At 40.4% G+C, this 16960-nt stretch overlaps 2 protein-coding genes across 5 annotated transcripts; one reads left to right on the top strand and one right to left on the bottom strand.

Annotated features, from left to right (window-relative positions):
• The first annotated feature begins 12237 nt into the window (after positions 1–12237).
• Positions 12238–14530, top strand: LOC125984438 (junctional sarcoplasmic reticulum protein 1). Of its 3 annotated transcripts, XM_049746284.2 has the most exons (7): positions 12238–12391; positions 12753–12853; positions 13408–13436; positions 13524–13596; positions 13675–13809; positions 13879–13976; positions 14073–14530. In XM_049746284.2, the coding sequence occupies exons 2-7, from the start codon at positions 12760–12762 to the stop codon at positions 14364–14366; spliced, it is 723 nt and encodes a 240-aa protein (XP_049602241.1). In that variant the 5' UTR covers positions 12238–12391; positions 12753–12759; the 3' UTR covers positions 14367–14530. The 3 variants fall into 3 exon arrangements, with proteins under 3 accessions (XP_049602241.1, XP_068504768.1, XP_068504769.1); XM_068648667.1 differs by lacking the exon at positions 12238–12391 and having other exon boundaries at positions 12748–12853; positions 13519–13596; XM_068648668.1 differs by lacking the exon at positions 12238–12391 and having other exon boundaries at positions 13516–13596.
• A 137-nt stretch (positions 14531–14667) lies between these two features.
• On the bottom strand, positions 14668–16943 carry sf3a2 (splicing factor 3a, subunit 2). 2 transcript variants are annotated; one of them, XM_049746276.1, is made up of 9 exons: positions 16832–16943; positions 16037–16336; positions 15919–15965; positions 15733–15842; positions 15429–15478; positions 15211–15351; positions 15073–15141; positions 14930–14996; positions 14668–14860 (listed from the first exon to the last, which is right to left on the bottom strand). In XM_049746276.1, the coding sequence occupies exons 2-9, from the start codon at positions 16232–16234 to the stop codon at positions 14742–14744; spliced, it is 801 nt and encodes a 266-aa protein (XP_049602233.1). In that variant the 5' UTR covers positions 16235–16336; positions 16832–16943; the 3' UTR covers positions 14668–14741. The 2 variants fall into 2 exon arrangements, with proteins under 2 accessions (XP_049602233.1, XP_049602232.1); XM_049746275.1 differs by having other exon boundaries at positions 14668–14996.
• Positions 16944–16960: the final 17 nt, after the last annotated feature.

The raw sequence follows: 16960 nt of genomic DNA, 5'->3' as shown, positions 1-16960 counted from the left end.
TCAACTCACACTCAAAATTCGTGTTGCACTGAACCAGATCACAGGTACAGGAATGCAAAGAGACGTCAGCGGTGCATAAAGAATGCTGCACCTCTTGAGCTAGGCTTGGCTGAATTTGGAACATTGCTCAAGAAGCAAACAAGCATCGCTCCAATAACTCCTTGTCAATTTATCCTCAGCTAGACTCAAACCGTTCCCATCCTTTTGCAAAACTCAAGTCCTGACAGATGAGCTACTGCTGCCCTACATGCACTGGCCTGGTTTTTCCCTTAAGATACATTCCCATCTCTGCAGACATACCTCAGGCATTTAACTTTTCAAATTACAGGCTGTTCAGAAAGTCACTGTGCACTTTATGAACGGCTTCCATTTAGAATACAGAAGGTCTGTTAATAAAAAAAATGGAAGTGCACAGCCACTTCCAGAAAATATAGTCACACTGATATGAATATATTACATGCATTGTGGAAAAAAAAAGAAGAAGAAAAAAAACAATGGGTTGCTTCTGTTATCCCCTCCACTATTTTAAATTAGCTCATGGGGTCACCACACGTCAACATGTTAGCAAGTATGCTAAACAGACCAAGTCCAAACTCAAATTACGAAGCAATGAATGAGTTGTGTGAAAATGTTTGTAAATAAATTGAACGAGGCAAACTGCTTCCATTCACGTCTCACTTAACTTAAGCACCATCAGCAGATATGCAAATAAATCCCAGCGCAAACGCAACGGGAAATTTGATTTGAGAGCACATACATCACTAGCTCTCTCCGCAGCGACGTGACGTCACGCAACTAATCTCGGCCTTGTTCGTTACTGTTGTGCTTGGCAGCTTCTTCGCATTTCACCGTTCAACGGGCAGACAGTCGAGAGCCAAGTGGCCTAACGTGGCGGCCGCTGTCACACTCACAAAAATACCATACATCTCGTATGACCCCGATTATAACTCCCGGCCACTAGGGGGCCTATTTTCATGGCTATCTATGATATGCTGTCATGCAGCAAGTAACATCCCCGTCGTTTTTATTTATTTATTTTTTTACCTGGTTTATTTATTACAGCATCTATGTGCAAATATAAAGGAAAATTGCTATTCCTAGTTGCCATGCTCTTTTGGATTAGTGTGAGCTGTCATTTGTTTTCCAAGGAGCCCGCACTGAATGTTTTTTTTAAGAACTATTTGTCCTAATCAGTTTGTTCTCTCTCTCTACTTGCCCTGCCAGATCACAGACAACACATTCATTAGCTGTGAAGGTAGAGAAGACTGAAATAACACTTAGCTGTGAGGCTAACTATGATGGCAATTATGCAGTTATTTGTGCTTGGGTGTGCAAGGAAGTGAAGGCCTTATCGTTGGAAACAGACCTGGACGTGAGCAGGGTGGTGAGCAGGAGGGGATGGGGGGGGGGCAGCGTAAAGGTGGAGAAAAGCAACAGTGAAATTGAAGGATAAGGGAAAGAAATAGGCAGGCACAGATGGGAAGAAGCACAACAGAAACGTGGAGGATATCAAAAAGGGATAATGCGCTGTGAACGAGCAGGGTGCCAGATAAAAGATACAAAGGAGCTGAGTGGGAGGGGACATGGGGAGCAAGTGGTACGTGATTCGGGTGGAAAGTGGAAATGATGACGGCAGTGGGAAAGGGGGATTTTTTTGAGGGGTGCGTAAAATGATTGTGGGAATAGCGGGTTAGCATCTCGGAAAGTGTTTTTTTTTCTTAAAGCTTGATGGTTAGTTATTGTTATGGAGTGCCAGGAGAACAGAATAGCACTGGAAAAACACTCTCACAGAACCTGCTGTTAGCCACAGCTCACACCCAGTCACTCGCACGCCACACAGACAATATTGTGTATACCCCGGTTTGTTTCTTTCGTGTTTTTTGTGTCAAAAATGTTTAAAGAACATTCCTGGAGCACATCGGGTAAGTGTGCAGAGTGTTGGCTTTATCTATGCAGGCCTGCTAACAGATTAATGTGGCCACACCGCATGCGAGAGGAGCACAGCTGTCATACGACTCTCAGCTGTGTTTACAAAGTATCGCCTGTTTTTTTTTTTTCTTTGTGCAGAAAGTGGATAAAAACACCCAGTATTTACTTGAAACCAGCATTTTGCACTTTACTTTTAAAGTCGTAGTCCCTTGAAAGTAAAAAGGGATGTCACAAAGAGCTGTTTGTGCCTCTCCCGCTCTGAACTCCAGATCATAACAATGCATGAGTGCTTTATGAATATTTTAGGAAGAGTTCCACATTACAAAATTGCAAATTGGGATATTTGTGAATTGCATTGTCATAATTAATAGAGACAGAGTATGTAGGCAGTTGAGGTAAATCAAATTGGACCACACAAACAAGTTCATGAGCCTGACAGTGATGTAAATAAGCTATTCAATATTCAATCAGTTATTCCACAATGTGCCCACAGTCAGGAATTATTTTTCTATTTTATATGAAATGCCTCACGGGGGCTTTCTCAGAGTACACCGACTTCCTCCCAGTTGTGCCAGTCGAAACGGCAGCCTGGAGCTCTCAAGAACTGGATGTGAATCTTGAGATGTTTTTCAGCAGTCTACCCAGCGAGAAAAAACATTATCAGCAATTTGCCCTCTGAACAATCTGCAGTGGCTGCAAGGTACTTCAATCGCACATTTCCTCACTCAGACACACAGTAGGTAGCCATCAAAGTGTGTGTGTGGGTGTGTGTGTGTGTGTGTGTGCATTCAGTAGTAAATCAAACCCAAAGAGCTAGAGTGGAGAAATGAAAAAGACGGTCAACCTTGACTGAGCGGCTTGACTGCAAAATATACGAGAGCCCAGTGATGTGGTTTGTTAAGTACTGTTCAGAAGTCTAATGTCGTCAAATTCTTTTGCTTTTAAACAGTTGTTGCAATGTCGACGGTGGGAGGATTGGGGCGTGGGAAAGAGGGAGCAAAAAGGTGACAGCGGAAAGGTAGAAGGGATGAGAGAGGTTACGACGAACATGCGAGAGCGCACACTGATGTGAAAGAAGCTGCTGTTTGTCCTCGGGCTGCTTTCTTGGAGGAAGGACAAGGATGAGGAGGCGCTTTGCAACGTTTACTGACAAGCGCTGAGCCTGTGTTCTTTCTCGACAGCAAGCTGCCACCAAATCATGTTATATAAGAAGAAATAAAACTCCATGATAGGCTGTGACAATGTATCGCGTAACTTGCCTGATGCTACATTATAGTACAGCTCGGGACATTTTATTTCCTGCAATATTTTTCACAATAATGGGAACGGAGCTTGCAAGCCTAGCAGGTACATAAATTTCATCACTGATCAATGTCAACAGTTTTAGTGTGATGTTTTTCATAAAAGTGCATCACAAGCTACAGTTTCATTGGACAGTTTTAGCACCACGCTGACATCCCCATGCATTTTATTTATAAAATAAATAAATCAAGTCTAAATCAATCAATTTTGAAAATCCTACAATTATTTTTCATTTCCAATTTCGTGGACCACCTGCAATGCCGCCACGAACCGCTAGAGGGTCGCGGACCACCGGTTGACAATCCCTGCTCTAAGTCAAAGTTGATTGCAGTGTTCAACTTTTATCGAGCCAAGGCACAGATTTGACCTTTCAAAAATCTCACCACTGAACAAAATTACTACAAAATTATATATTCAAAGTCAAAGTCAAAGTCAAAGTCAGCTTTATTGTCAATTTCTCCACATGCCAAAGACACACAAAGAAACCGAAATTTCGTTCCCCCCTATCCCACGGTGACAAGACATGGCTCACAACAGACAAACAAGTAAACAAGTATAACAAAAGCGTGCTGAATAAATAATGAATAAATAACACAACAATAAATAAATAAATAAATAAATAAAAAGGTTTCAGGAAACCTTTCATAAATGTTTTGAATTCTATTTATTATTCTTATTAATTATTATTATATTGACTTATATTTATATATAATAATAATAATAATAATAATAGGGAATTATACTAGTAGGCCAAAATATAATTCTCCCAAATGTCAGGACAAAAGGAGTAATTCTAAAGTAATTTATTAGAGGTGCGTCGCAAGACTTTAGTCCATACATTGCACTGTCTGACGCCAGCACAGATTCCTACAGGAGTGATGGGCCCAGCGTATGGAAGATGGATGCATCGCAAGCCAAAAGCAGAAGCCTGATGGACAGAAGATCAGAGCATCTGGGTCACCATCCCAAATAAGAAGTCCATCGCCTCCAAAAAGTGAGACACATAACTCCAACGTCTGTCTGGTGCCCAGCTTAGAAGAGGATGAGGGCGGATAAATGAGGTAGCTCAAGAGAATGTCACCTCACTAGCTACAGCTTAAAAGCTCATTTACATCTGTTTCACAATCACACGCGGCTAATCGGGACCCAAATACCAAACCCACCGGCCGCCTGTCTTGATTCTTTGAGCTGGAGAATAGCAGGACATGAAGTTTGATAAATGATTGTCTGCTCTGACTCGGAAGCATTTTGGGGCATAACAGTATGGCAGCTGGAAAAAAGACACGAATAGAATGAGCTTTGTGTTTGGATACCCAGATGGAGTCTTTACACAGTGTGAGAAAATCAAATATTTTCTTTCAATTTCTTTTTTGTCACTAGCCTATTGTTGATTCACTGTCCATTTTTTTTTCAAAGTTACCTGAATTGTGCAGCACATGTGATGATTGTAAAGGAATATACAAAAAAAGGCACTCTTGTGCCAGTTAATTAGGAACACTCGTTATGTATTACAGTGGACAAGATTATCGCATTATGCCTATTTTTTAATTTGATTGTAATAATGTTAAGTCCTGCAGCAAGATGAGATCTCACGCATGCCAAATGAAATAAGTTAATTGCGTCTTAAATTAGGCAAGGAACTTTACTCCATAATAAAAGCTTTAGTGTCAAATACAGAGTTCGCCCGAGGCCCCCCCACACAGAGTAGAAATGTCGGCAAGATAATTTATCTGGCATCTTCCTCTCATCTACAGTGGCTTCTTTGTCTCAGAGATGCCAGAAATGATGTTACGGTAATTGGATTGTCAATGTGCCAACATCACCTGCTGGTATTAAATCTGCTGTTTTGGGAAAAGCACGCCACACAATCAATCAATTACATGGCATGCTGAAAGGTTTATCTGATCATGTCTATACAAATGTGTGCACATCTTTTCCCATTATTGCTTTTTTTTTGCTTCAAAAATTGTTTATTATTGCATGATTGCTTTCTATTGAGTTTCCGAATCCGTGCGCTGATTTGCATTGCATGCCTTCTGATTAGTATTTATGGGTATGCTGTGAAAACAATGGAGTGATTGTTTCCATCTGGCCTTTTCTAAAATACAGTCTCATATTTCATGTCGGTAACCTCGCTGGATTGAAAAAAATGTTTCTTTATAGGCGAAGAGATTTGATGCAATTTTATGTGCATGTTTATCATCCTTTTCTTTTTTTTGTTGACCACAATAGATGAGATTGTGAAATGAATCACTAATGGGGATGGAATGAAATCAGTGGAAATCAGCTCGAATCATAAGCGAGTCTATGATGAAATCAAACTAATATTCAATATTTTGAATTTTATCTGCTAATTAAATGGCTTGAACAAGATTCAGTTCAATATTTGGTTAGATTTTTTATTAGGGGGGAAAAAAGGTGCAATATCAGCACAGAAGTAATCATTTTAGAATAAAGATGAGAAATTCCAAACTTGTGGCACTGCATTCAAAAGTGCTGTGAAAGTAAGTTTTCTCCATTCACTTCTTCCTCCCACACTTTCCAAACTAAACCAGGATCTGAACGCCTCTACTGTTGCCCTCAATGAACCGTTCCTGCTTTACCCAAAAAAAAAAAAAAAATTGCGTCTTAAGCTTCTCGTTTTTATCCTCACATTTTGTCTCAAAAACATTTGCTGTAATTGAAGCAACTGCTGTGACACTTGTTGCCCTTCTTTCCTCTCACAGGCGTGCCATCTGCATGAGGGCGTGAGAGACAATCACCCCTGGGCACAACGTTCTCCTCTCCCCTGAGAGCCTTTCAAAAGCACAGATTGCATTTCGAATATCCTCCAGATCACTTCGTCCAGTCTAAAAGAAGGGTGAGGGAGTGCAGTCATTCTAAGTGGAGGAGGATTGACAAGTGAGTGGGTGAGGCCTTGGCAGAAACACAGCATTTTTGCAGACATGATGGCCAGCAAATGGAAGCAAAGAGAGAAGACGGGTGAGGAATGTCAAAGCTTTCAGTGCAGTTAACACCAGGAAAAAAAATCCGCATCTTGTACATAATGCACACCTACACACGTTGCGGTTTGTGGCTTAGACACAAACATATTGACCTCTTGACTCCCTGAGGGTACAAAGTGAACTACGCAAATGTAAAATGGGAAATATGATTGGAGAAAAAAAAATTTGAAAGTCCACAACCAAGTAGTGGCAAGAGTGCTACCAAGACGGTAAATACAAAACGAAAAGAATGTTTTCAGATTCCACACATTCAATTCCAGGAGCGTCAAAATGAATCGAGTAATCGACGACGAATCGATTATGAAATGAATCGCTTCAATAATCGTGTAATCGTTCAGAGACATTTTTTAACTAAATATTCTTCAAATTGTTTGATTTTAGGCTTTCCAAAGTCATAATTCTGATTTTTTTTAGTCCTTCATGAAAGCAGCCTGATTTATTATTTGTGTTTAATCAAAAAAAAAACATTTGCAAAAATCTGCTTTTACTTTGGAAAACAATCTTTCTTGTGTGATATTGCTTAACTGCTGTTTCGTTTTTAATCACTAATTAATATGAAATAAACAAAAATAGTTAATTAATAAACAGTAATAGGGAAATGATTCTTAAATACATTTAAATGAAAATAATATTCCATCCGATTATCGATGGACTAATCAACAGAATCGTCAATTGGTAAAATATAATTGTTGTCATCTTTTAAGAGTTAGGGAACAAATATTAGGATACAAATTGTAAACATAAGCTACCTTTGCTACATCATTTGTCTCTGCTGGGGTACGAAAGAGCCTGACAACATTCATGTGTTATCTCGTGCTGAGCTGGACTAATGTGAACGCGTCCCAGCAGGGTGCAAAAGCCGATACCTTGCAAAAGGTGTTATCCTCCTTAGTGTCCGTGTAGACACCGTGTCAGCACAAGGGGGACTTTCAAGACTGTGCACTTGGAGAGAAAGATGCAAGGTGCGCAGTGATGCATGGTCCATTTTTTTTGCCCGCGCAGGACATCTGATAATAAGCCAATCACTGGTGCTGATGGAGACGGAAGAACGATAAGAGCACCGTCGCCCCCGCGGGAGAACGAGCCTGACGTAAGGGGCTTGGAAATAGATGGTGTGTGCCCATGCAGACGGGCTTTCCTATGCAGGCCATTGAGCACCTGAGACCGAGGTGACGGAGGCAGCCTCGGCAGACCTCGGATGAATGATTGTCTCATGTCTGCAAAGCGATTGCATGATAAAAACACACTTTGTTCTCCAATAAATCAGAAAGTAGCTTTGCCCCAGCTCTGTTTACAATCACAGCGGAATAGCTATTACGGTGGCTGTGATATATTAAGAAATTAACAAGTGCTTGGTCAAACCTCATGACATTTGAAACATTAAACCATTGATAGATGAGGCTCATTGCACATTAATTGCTGCGCCCTGACTGTAATAGGGAAAGAAATGGAACTGTTATTCGAGTTTGGCACCGAGACAAGAGCTCGTTGCTCGGCTGAAGAGGAAAGCAGGTTGACTATGAAAAGGCACAACGTTGCTCTCTTATCGCCAAGAGCAGGTCTGGTCTGTGTTGATATTATTGAGTTATTTGACTAGCTCCTTCTAAATTAAAAATACAACTCAGATCTTGAAAAAAAATTAGAATGCAGTGGCCTACATTTCACGCTAAAAGCCCTGCAGGAATAAATCAAAGCGACTGCAATGAATTGTGTCCATTCTTGCACGCTCACAAAAATATACAAAGTAATTGCATTCAGTTGAATGCATTTTTTTGTTGACTTGAAATAAAAAAATGGCTATCCGGCTATCCGTGATTTATGCATAGAAGTTGTCACGAGATGCAAATGTGCTGAGGCATATCCATAATATGCACTCAGCAAACAGGCAATAAGAAATCATCATCAGGATGTGGCGAGCACACAGAAGGCAGCATAACAATCACATATGTGAACCTGCATGAGAAATCAGAGTGCTTTGTCTGAGTGCCTGCAGTGCCGAGATAAACAAACACGCCATTTGTCGGGCGTGTGTGAGGGGGCGGGCGGGAGTGGGGCGCACGTGTTCCGTCTAGGACAATTTGAGCCTGCAGGAGACCAGAAGCCTCACTTCAATAATTGTGTACTTACTGCAATTTGGCTTCCATATGGCCTTGTCTTATGACTATATTTCATTTCACAAGCCAATAAATACTTGGGAGAACAGCAAAGAAACTTCTTGCTAAAACCATCACAGGTGGGAAATGTATGGTCAATAAGAGTTCTCGCCGATACCTAGCACCGATACTTGATAATGCTATTATGCCTTGCAATACTGTGAGTACTGGATTATTTTTGCCAAGGCATTTTTTTTTTTTTTATGCAGCCTTTGTTGTCAAAACCACTTAGAGATAGAGTGTACAATCTTCAGCAAGTTGGGGGGGTGACAGGCTAACAAATCATGTGATTGATTGCAGAGTCTATTTGGAAATGGCTCTGTGGTGATGTGGCAGAGAGTCAGCAAGCAGATTGCAAGAAAGAAGATGGGAAAGTAGCATGTGTGCATCTCCTCCTTTCCTGCGTTGATGGCTTTTGCTAGTACTAAGGCACTGGAGTGTGCAGCTGTCATGGCTCCTCCCCGCCAAACAAGAGGAGACACATGGGGTTCCTCAACCAGGACTCTGGAAGTCCACGCAGCTTTGATTATGTAAGCAAAAGATGGCAGAGGATGGAGATATGGAGAAGGCAAATTAAAGAAGGCAACGGAGTGACAGACTTGGGTGGGCGTAAAAAAAAAAAAAGGCGGGTAGAAGTCTGACTCATTCCCACAGCTCTGTTCTGAGAGCTTTGTACTGGAGATGACATCTTGAGCACAATTATATCTCTTGAAAGATGGATTAGGTTCCACATGGTGAAGAAGATGCAATTGGGAATAAATACGAGCATTTTCATCATCAAATGCAGAATTTTTTTTCTGCTGCTGATTAGTTATATTAAATACATTCATTCAATAATTATTTACGTTACAAAGACTAAACCACTGTTTCTGAACCTTTGTTAATCCCATACATATTTTACATTTAAAAAAAAAAATCTCAAAAAGGTTTAAATACAGAAATACACAAAGACACACATTTATTTGGTATGAATTAGGGACTATAATAATTGAACACATCTCTTACTTTGTTGTTTGATACACAGTTTAATTGTATTTACTGCCACCTAGTGGTAGAGCATTTGATAAAATTTTATTTATTTATGTTTCTATTTATTCATTTATTCATTTATTTATTTATTCATTTATTTGTAGGAAGCAATTTTCAAGGCACAGAAGAGAGGAATTGCTGGACTAATTAACATTATAACATTTTTAACATCAACACAAACTTCATTATTGCAGACAGTGATGTCATAACAGAATCTAAAGGTAAATAGTTTTTTCCACATTTTTGCTGTAATTAAATTATGTAAATTGTGCTTCATCATCTGGCATGTGTGCCTTGGCCACCTGAGGTCAGTCTAATTCATGGATCTATGAATCTGGTCAAAACTCCACAGTAACCCATTAATATTCATGATTCTTTGCAGAGGATAAAGAATATATGCCTGATGGAATTGTTATATTGCAGTATGTGTCCTGCGAAGGCAACTAATTCAAACAATACCTGGCCTCTCACCCAAAGTCAGCAACCTCACCGAAAAAAAAGTTAATAAAAGCAAACAAACTTCTACACTTTTCGAATATTTCAATACCACAAAGTGACATTTTCAGTGTCTCTGTACCACAAGCATGAGCTTCAGTTTGCCGTGTTTTCCATCCATAAGTGCTCCCACAAAGGCCAAGCTGTGAAAGCCACAGTAAAATAGCTGTAATTATCGTCAATCAGTCGACAAGCAGGGGGTGGCTGAAAGGCTGCTAGCACACAAACACAGCGCAGGCGGAGGAGGGGGAAATATTATTGGAAATAAAAGAAAAAGACTCAAAATCTCAAAATCAACCAGCATGTCATCATAAATGAGATTTTTCAATGTAGTCGATGCAGATGTGAGGTGGAGCCACTTCTGGGCTGTTCCAAGTTCCTCCCTCAACCTGACAGAATGAACGATTCGTTTCAAAAGACATGTCATTTGTTTCTTGTGTACCCCCCTCCTTCATCCTCCTGGCATCTCCTCACTCCGTGTAAATGAGAGCTTTATCCGAAATTGATTAGCGGTTCCACTAATTCATTATGAGTGCCAGGCACGGAATGAGTAATTGATTTTGAGATAACAGGCCGGGGTGAACATACTGCAGTTAGCTGCTTGACAAGAGCTAGCGATGCCGAGCATATCAAACCCGGCTTAAATGTGATCTCCTCCAAATTCCATTTCATGTGGCCGTCACTCACTTGTGCATGCTTTTATATTTACTGTACCTGCTCACCACAAGCCCAATGACCTTCTGAGGTAGAATTACAGATGGTGACAGAAGCTGTGATGCATTAAGCACAGCAGGAGAGTCTTCCATGAATAGATGTAATATTTGCACATTATTGTACAAGTGAGCAGTGAGTAATCTCAATTACAGCACCATTTTGATGACCAGGCCATGGTGAGAAAGCAAATGTGAATTGATTTGCGCTTCACTTGTTTTAAATTCAGATATTGGGGAAGTAGTTTAAATGCCACCTGATTATACTGCCCTCAGGTGGCCATACTAGAATCAGCACAATGAAACAAAAAAGTTTAAGAGGCACATGTTGAAGACCTTGTTTATGGTCCTCAATCTTTTTTTTTTTTCTGCTGCAGTTTTCAGTGCAATGTTACAACAATAAACGCAAATAAACTTTTTTTTTTAACAAGTATTGAATGCATTTTTAATCTTATCCACCTAGTATGAATCTCTCAAGGCACTTACCTACGTTTGAGTTCGTTTTGAAGGCGTCATTGGAGAACCGCTCGCTGCAAATTGGGGGTCGTGCTTTACCTGGCGTCGTATATCCATGGTGCACCTTTCTTTTTCTTTTTTTCTTGTTGAATCATCACTGGGGCTTTCCTCATTGCAAATAAACTTAATTAATACGTCTGTTTGTTTTACTCATTTTGCTAGTTTGTGGATTTAACATGAGGGTGACACGACCCAAACAATTTGACGTCTCAAGAGTAAAATTTAGATATTAGTAAGGGAGAATCCTGTCACTTTTCAAAATAAAATATTTTCAGCCCACCCAATACAGTGATCTCTCGCTACTTTGCGTTTCGTTTATCGCGGCTTCACTACATCGCGGATTTTTTTTTTTTCAAAATTAAAAAAAAACATTTAAAAATAGAAATAAAACTTCTAAATTGAGGAAACGTGTTTTTAGGACAATGTAGTATTGCTCCAAAAGTTCGTTTACATTCCTTTAGAAGTCCGTTTTCGCGTGTTAGCACGAGTGCAAATTAGCATATTTCTGCTAACTCGTTAGCCTGCCCAATACTTCTTGTTGGTGACCGTACTTCGCGGATTTCACTTATCGTGGCTGGTGTTTGGAACCAATTATCCGCAATAAACAAGGGATTACTGTAAACTGCTGTTTTTTTCCCTCATATTTGTAAAATACTGATTTACGTGGTCATAAAATGTTTACTTGGCAACTACTGGACTATACGAAGCAATTCACTAAGCACAATAGCGCACTCTGCTGGTGAATAAAGAAACATTTGTCTTGCAGAGGAGGCAAACGCATAACAAATATAGAGAATTCATATTTTAAAAAAGTTATCGTTGCAAAGTACTTGGCTGAACTGCAGTAAAGTAGTCTACTGTACAGATAACCAAAAACTGTACTTAACTATAATCAAATTATTCTTAACAAAATAATAATAATTTCTCTAGTGATGACAGCAGCTTGAGAAAAATAATTGATAGATACTATATTGTGACTTATGACAAAACCTCAGTGCCCTGTTGGCCTCTTCCTCTTTCATTCAGCCCACAGTTGTGATTTGCCGGCTGCACAGCACATGGTGATGTCAGCATGGCCTCAGTCAACGCCTCTGACTTGACACGCCGAGCTTTTTTTTTTTTTTCCTATTCTCCAACACCTGTTTCTGGCTGTCAGAGCTTCCCACATTGTGCCGCTGCCTCCGCGGCGGAACAACAACTCCGTGACAAAGGCCCCTCGACACAGCCTCAGGATTCTCACATGTCGACTCAGGTAGGTCCTTCCTTCACTTCGGGTCAAAGGTTAAGTCTCATGTGGGTATGGATACCACCTGCTTTTTTTTTTTTTTTTGGGGTGGTATGCATCCATTGGTCTATGTGTGGAGATTTTTCCTCACTTCTATTTATAGTGGTGCAAGGACATTAACTCAGTGTCATGTAATGTCCTTTCTGTAAATGTAAAGGTGAGATAATTTTACTTTCTTTCAAATTGAAGGTTTTGACATAATGATTTGAGACAATTCAGGTAGATTAAAGAAGTCATGTAATTTTTACAAAAATTAATTTCCACCAATCCACAAGGTGACGTTGTTCCACGTTGATATTTTTGATCCCTCCGTGTCATTTTGTCTCAGGAAAGACATGGAAGAAAGCTATGAGACATTTGAAGAGGAGCTGGGGCTAACAAGAGAAGATCCTCCTCCGCAGAAGCCTGTTCGACAGATTCGCCGACCAGGTGGTGACACACACACACACACACACACACACACACACACACACACACACACACACACACACACACAATCTGTGATGCCTTGCACATGAAATACGCCGACTGTAAATACACAAAAGCTCAACTATATATATATACCTGTACAAGCCACTGAAACATGATTCCCTGTCCAGTGCAACACGGTGATAATGTGCCCGAGTTGTCTCACAGAGATGGTTGACGCATGAATCATTGCTCTATTCCGACAGGAGTAATTAGCCTAAATCCCAGAATATTTATGTGCTTTTTGGGAAAGAGATTATCGAATATTATTTTTGTGAATGCGTGTGAGCCCGAGAGGATCAAACATTGCTTTTTATAAAGCAAGGCCTGTTTTTTCCTAAATCTTATTTATGCATGCCAATTTATTTATTTTATTGTGCATTTGTAATGATACCAAATATTTCTATTCTAGCATGAATTGTACTTTTAATATTTTTGATGTTTTACATCTCTTGAGCTTTCAGTATTTAGTAACAAGCTGGCTTTAATTCATGTCAATGTGTCTATTGTTGCAGAAATGTACGCAAGTGGCAAAGTAAGAGAGGTTGGTATCTAAACAAGCAGTATATTGTGTTTTTCCTCATTTTTTTTCATATCCCGTTTTGTAAATGATATTATGCGAGCTGTATAGGAAATGTCTGCAGTTCTTCAGCCTCCAAAAGTAGAACCAACTTTACCTATGGAATCAACTCCTCCCAAAAAATGTGGGTTACAATGATGTGTGTTCTCAATCTGATGTTAAAACGACCCAAATCAACTAATTTGATTTTCTTCTCCTTTAGTTCCGGTCCAAAAAACCTTGTCCATGCAGAATCTGAGTCAGACTGAAACACCGTGGGAGAATGTCACACTCAACCGTTGTCTGTTTGTGGCCATTTCTATCCTGGTCCTCACCTCGGGGTTCCAGAGACTTCACGGTGAGCACAAAGAACGATAGAAGTTCAAACTTGAGGACAAGGCCGAATGTCGTTTTGTCGATGTAACAGAGACTCTGCGCAGTCGAGGGATAGCGGAGGAGGAGGAAGAAGCCGATTTGACCGTGAGACAGCCGACCACGTTACGACACAGAGGAAAACCGCTGCAGGTAAAATGGGTAGAAGTTTTCTCGGCTGTCACAAAATCAGAAACACAAAACGACTGTTATAGGAAATAAAACTGAACACTCACTTCATGTTTTAAGCCTGAGACAACTCTGTGGGAGGTTTTGTTTTGGTGGCTGCCGGACCTCGATGACGGCGATGATGACAAAAAACGGACGAGGAGAGAAGTCCAAAGCTCAAGAGGTCTTCGAAACAAACCAATTCCAGACAAAAAACTCATGAAGAAGAGCGAAGGGACATTAAAGACCAGGAGGGCCAGGAAAGTCCGAGAGCAAGAAGCTAAAAACAAGAAAAGGAAGGAGGACATGCCGAAGACATCGGATGAAGATGAGCAAAAGGTGGGGAAGGAGGACGCGGTAACCAACACAGATTGAAGAAAGAAAAAAATAAAAGTCCAAAAGGATGATTTCTCTCCCCCGGGACATAATTCCTTATAGCTGTTGTAGTCCTAAATCCAACTTGCTTGTTAGTTTTAGTAAAGCTGTCAATAGTTTGAGAAGACGTAAATAAAAAACACCAATGTGCTCCTTTCCTTCAACACATCTTGTTCAAAATATTTTAGTCTGCACAAGTTTCATGTTATTCTCAATTTTGAGGCAAAACACGCTTAAGGGCACTGTCATGTTATTATGCAGGTTCCAATTTCAAAAAAAATTTTGAAAAAAATACAGACCGTTTTTTCCCACTAGAATCTTTAATTACAAAATCATAAAAATGAGTTGGATTTTAAATGTAGAACTTGAACACAATTAATTGTTACCCGCTGCAAGGACCTCGGGGGGAGGCGGCCTCATTGGCATTGGTGGCATGGCCATCTGAGAGGGCATTTGAGGGGTACCGGGGGCACCGGGAGGGAGGACCATCCCACCTGGAGGCGGGGGCATGGACTCATTTTGTGGACGAGGCGCACTCATAAGAGGAGGAGGACGCTTCATACCAGCAGGAGGCGGAGGACCTGGTGGCAGGAGGGCTTTTTCCATTTTAAAGTGGAATTGAAGGAAGAACTAAAAAGAAAAAAAAATAAGGTGGGGGTTAAAACACCACATGCCTTCTCAGGGGTCAAAGACTTGTAACTGGTACCTGTTTCGTTTCTCGGTTCCAATGTGTCCAGAAGCGGCTCTCGGCTTTGTCGATTTCTCGACTGGGGACCTGAAAAGAGCCAAGATGTTCACATCACAATACTGCAAAGACAAACTAAAATGAGTAAGCAACAGTCACCTTAAAAGCGATAGTCTCGTAAGGTTCTGCAGCCATCAGCAGGTACTGCCAACGACGGTCCGGGGGCTCGATGCGCTGTTCGTATGCAGACATGAACCGATGTCTCGGCCCAATACCTTCTGCTACTTCTGGGTAGTCAATCTGACGGTTGGAGGAATCTACTTGAGCTTCATTTAGTTCTAATATGATTTCATTTTTGTTTTGTAATTAGCACTAACCTGGAATAGTAATGACTGCTGCCCAGTCTCTGGATCCCTCTGTTTGGTTACTGAGAAGTACATGATGACATTTGATAACAAAATTAAATACACATTTGTACACTCACAAATAGTTTGGGTTAAATTATAGGATGTAGCTAAAATGCAGTTTAACTTTTAGAGGTGAACTTAATTTGACCTCCTTTAAACTTTGAATGCAGGTGTCCATGTTTGAGGACTTTTTGCACACTTGACATTTCATTATGAAATTTTAACCAAAGCACAATATCCCTGACATTTTTTTGAGCAGTTTCCCTTACTTTACCTTTGTATCCAGGCCGACCAATTTTGACAAATTTCCTGACTTCGACCTTCACTTTTGCTGGCGCTGGCTGAGCTGGAGCTTCTTTGGCTTCTTTGGCAGCGCGCCGTGCTCTGAAAACAAACAAAATCTAACATCTCCAGAAAATGCCAACAATTGCTCACAAACCAAATACGATGTGGAACTTACAGATTGGTCTGATGTTTCTTTCCTTGTGTATGGGCTAAGTAGCTGCCCTATAATGACCAATAGCACAGAGTTAATATTGCACTTAAGTCACAAACAATGTACATAATAAAATTGTAACCTCATTGTTGTGAAGCGTCAGGCAAAGTTTGCACTCATATGATCCTAAATGATTCTTCATGAAGTAGGGGTCTTTATTGATGTCAATGGTCTCTAGAGCCAGTTGGCGTAACCGCTCTCTTCTGTCCCGATTACTCTCCGAGGAGGACGCCACCCCTCCACTTCCAGTCTTCCCTCCAGCTCGATGTTGGAAATCCATTTTTGAGAGGTGATTGACCAAAACAGGAAAATTCTCCCAGGCAAAATGCCCAGTTAATCTTACAATGTACAGCTGTTTTTTTGTCTTTCTTGTATCAGTCACCTAGGTGGGGAAATAAAAGAAGTTAAAGAGTTAGAATATTGTGAGCAGAAACACATGAAGCATTTGTTGACTAAGTTTTAGGCTATTGTAAATATTAAATATATAAAAACATGTTAAAAAAGTGATTTAGCGAATACGGGTAATAGACGGGGGATTACAGTAGAGCAGTTTTAGACAAGTACGCATTTTGAATCTTCTCAACCAAGTTAGTAATTACATTAGTCGTACAAGTTATACTATTTAAGCAACAACACACACTTTTGGTTATAGCGGCAAGCCGACTTTGGTTTGAGATGTTTTACAATTATGTGACCGGTGACTCCTGAATGCGGAGCGGCAAAGCTAATGCTAAGTAACACAATTAGCTAGCTCGTTATAACCGGTTTTTCACACGACTATTGAATTCCAACAGCAAAAAAATAGCGTGCCGCACTGCAATAACAAACATTAAAGCCTACTCATATTCGTTATTAATATGTATTTCGTAACACTTACCAACAACACAGCGCTAGGATCACGCTACTAGTGAATGCATTCAGGACGCATGCGCAGGTCGTTTATTCTTCACTGGGACCAGTCTCTACTTGCTTCGATTGTGTTATTAGCGACATCTAGCGGTTGGAA

This window comes from Syngnathus scovelli, chromosome 17 (genome assembly GCF_024217435.2).
Source record: "Syngnathus scovelli strain Florida chromosome 17, RoL_Ssco_1.2, whole genome shotgun sequence".
NCBI lineage: Eukaryota > Metazoa > Chordata > Actinopteri > Syngnathiformes > Syngnathidae > Syngnathus > Syngnathus scovelli.
The sequence above is the reverse complement of the archived record's forward strand: the minus strand, read 5'-3'. Positions and strand labels throughout refer to the sequence as shown.

What these genes read in the sequence shown, in the direction of transcription:
- LOC125984438 (XM_049746284.2), top strand. Translation starts at nt 12,760, where the DNA reads ATGGAAGAAAGCTATGAGACATTTGAAGAGGAGCTGGGGCTAACAAGA. An exon ending in ATCAACTCCTCCCAAAAAAT is followed by an intron (nt 13,597 to 13,674) that starts GTGGGTTACAAT and finishes CTTCTCCTTTAG; the next exon opens with TTCCGGTCCAAAAAACCTTG. An exon ending in ACAGAGGAAAACCGCTGCAG is followed by an intron (nt 13,977 to 14,072) that starts GTAAAATGGGTA and finishes TCATGTTTTAAG; the next exon opens with CCTGAGACAACTCTGTGGGA.
- sf3a2 (XM_049746275.1), bottom strand. Translation starts at nt 16,234, where the DNA reads ATGGATTTCCAACATCGAGCTGGAGGGAAGACTGGAAGTGGAGGGGTG. An exon ending in ACGAGACTATCGCTTTTAAG is followed by an intron (nt 15,142 to 15,210) that starts GTGACTGTTGCT and finishes GGCTCTTTTCAG; the next exon opens with GTCCCCAGTCGAGAAATCGA. An exon ending in GGAACCGAGAAACGAAACAG is followed by an intron (nt 14,997 to 15,072) that starts GTACCAGTTACA and finishes TTTTCTTTTTAG; the next exon opens with TTCTTCCTTCAATTCCACTT.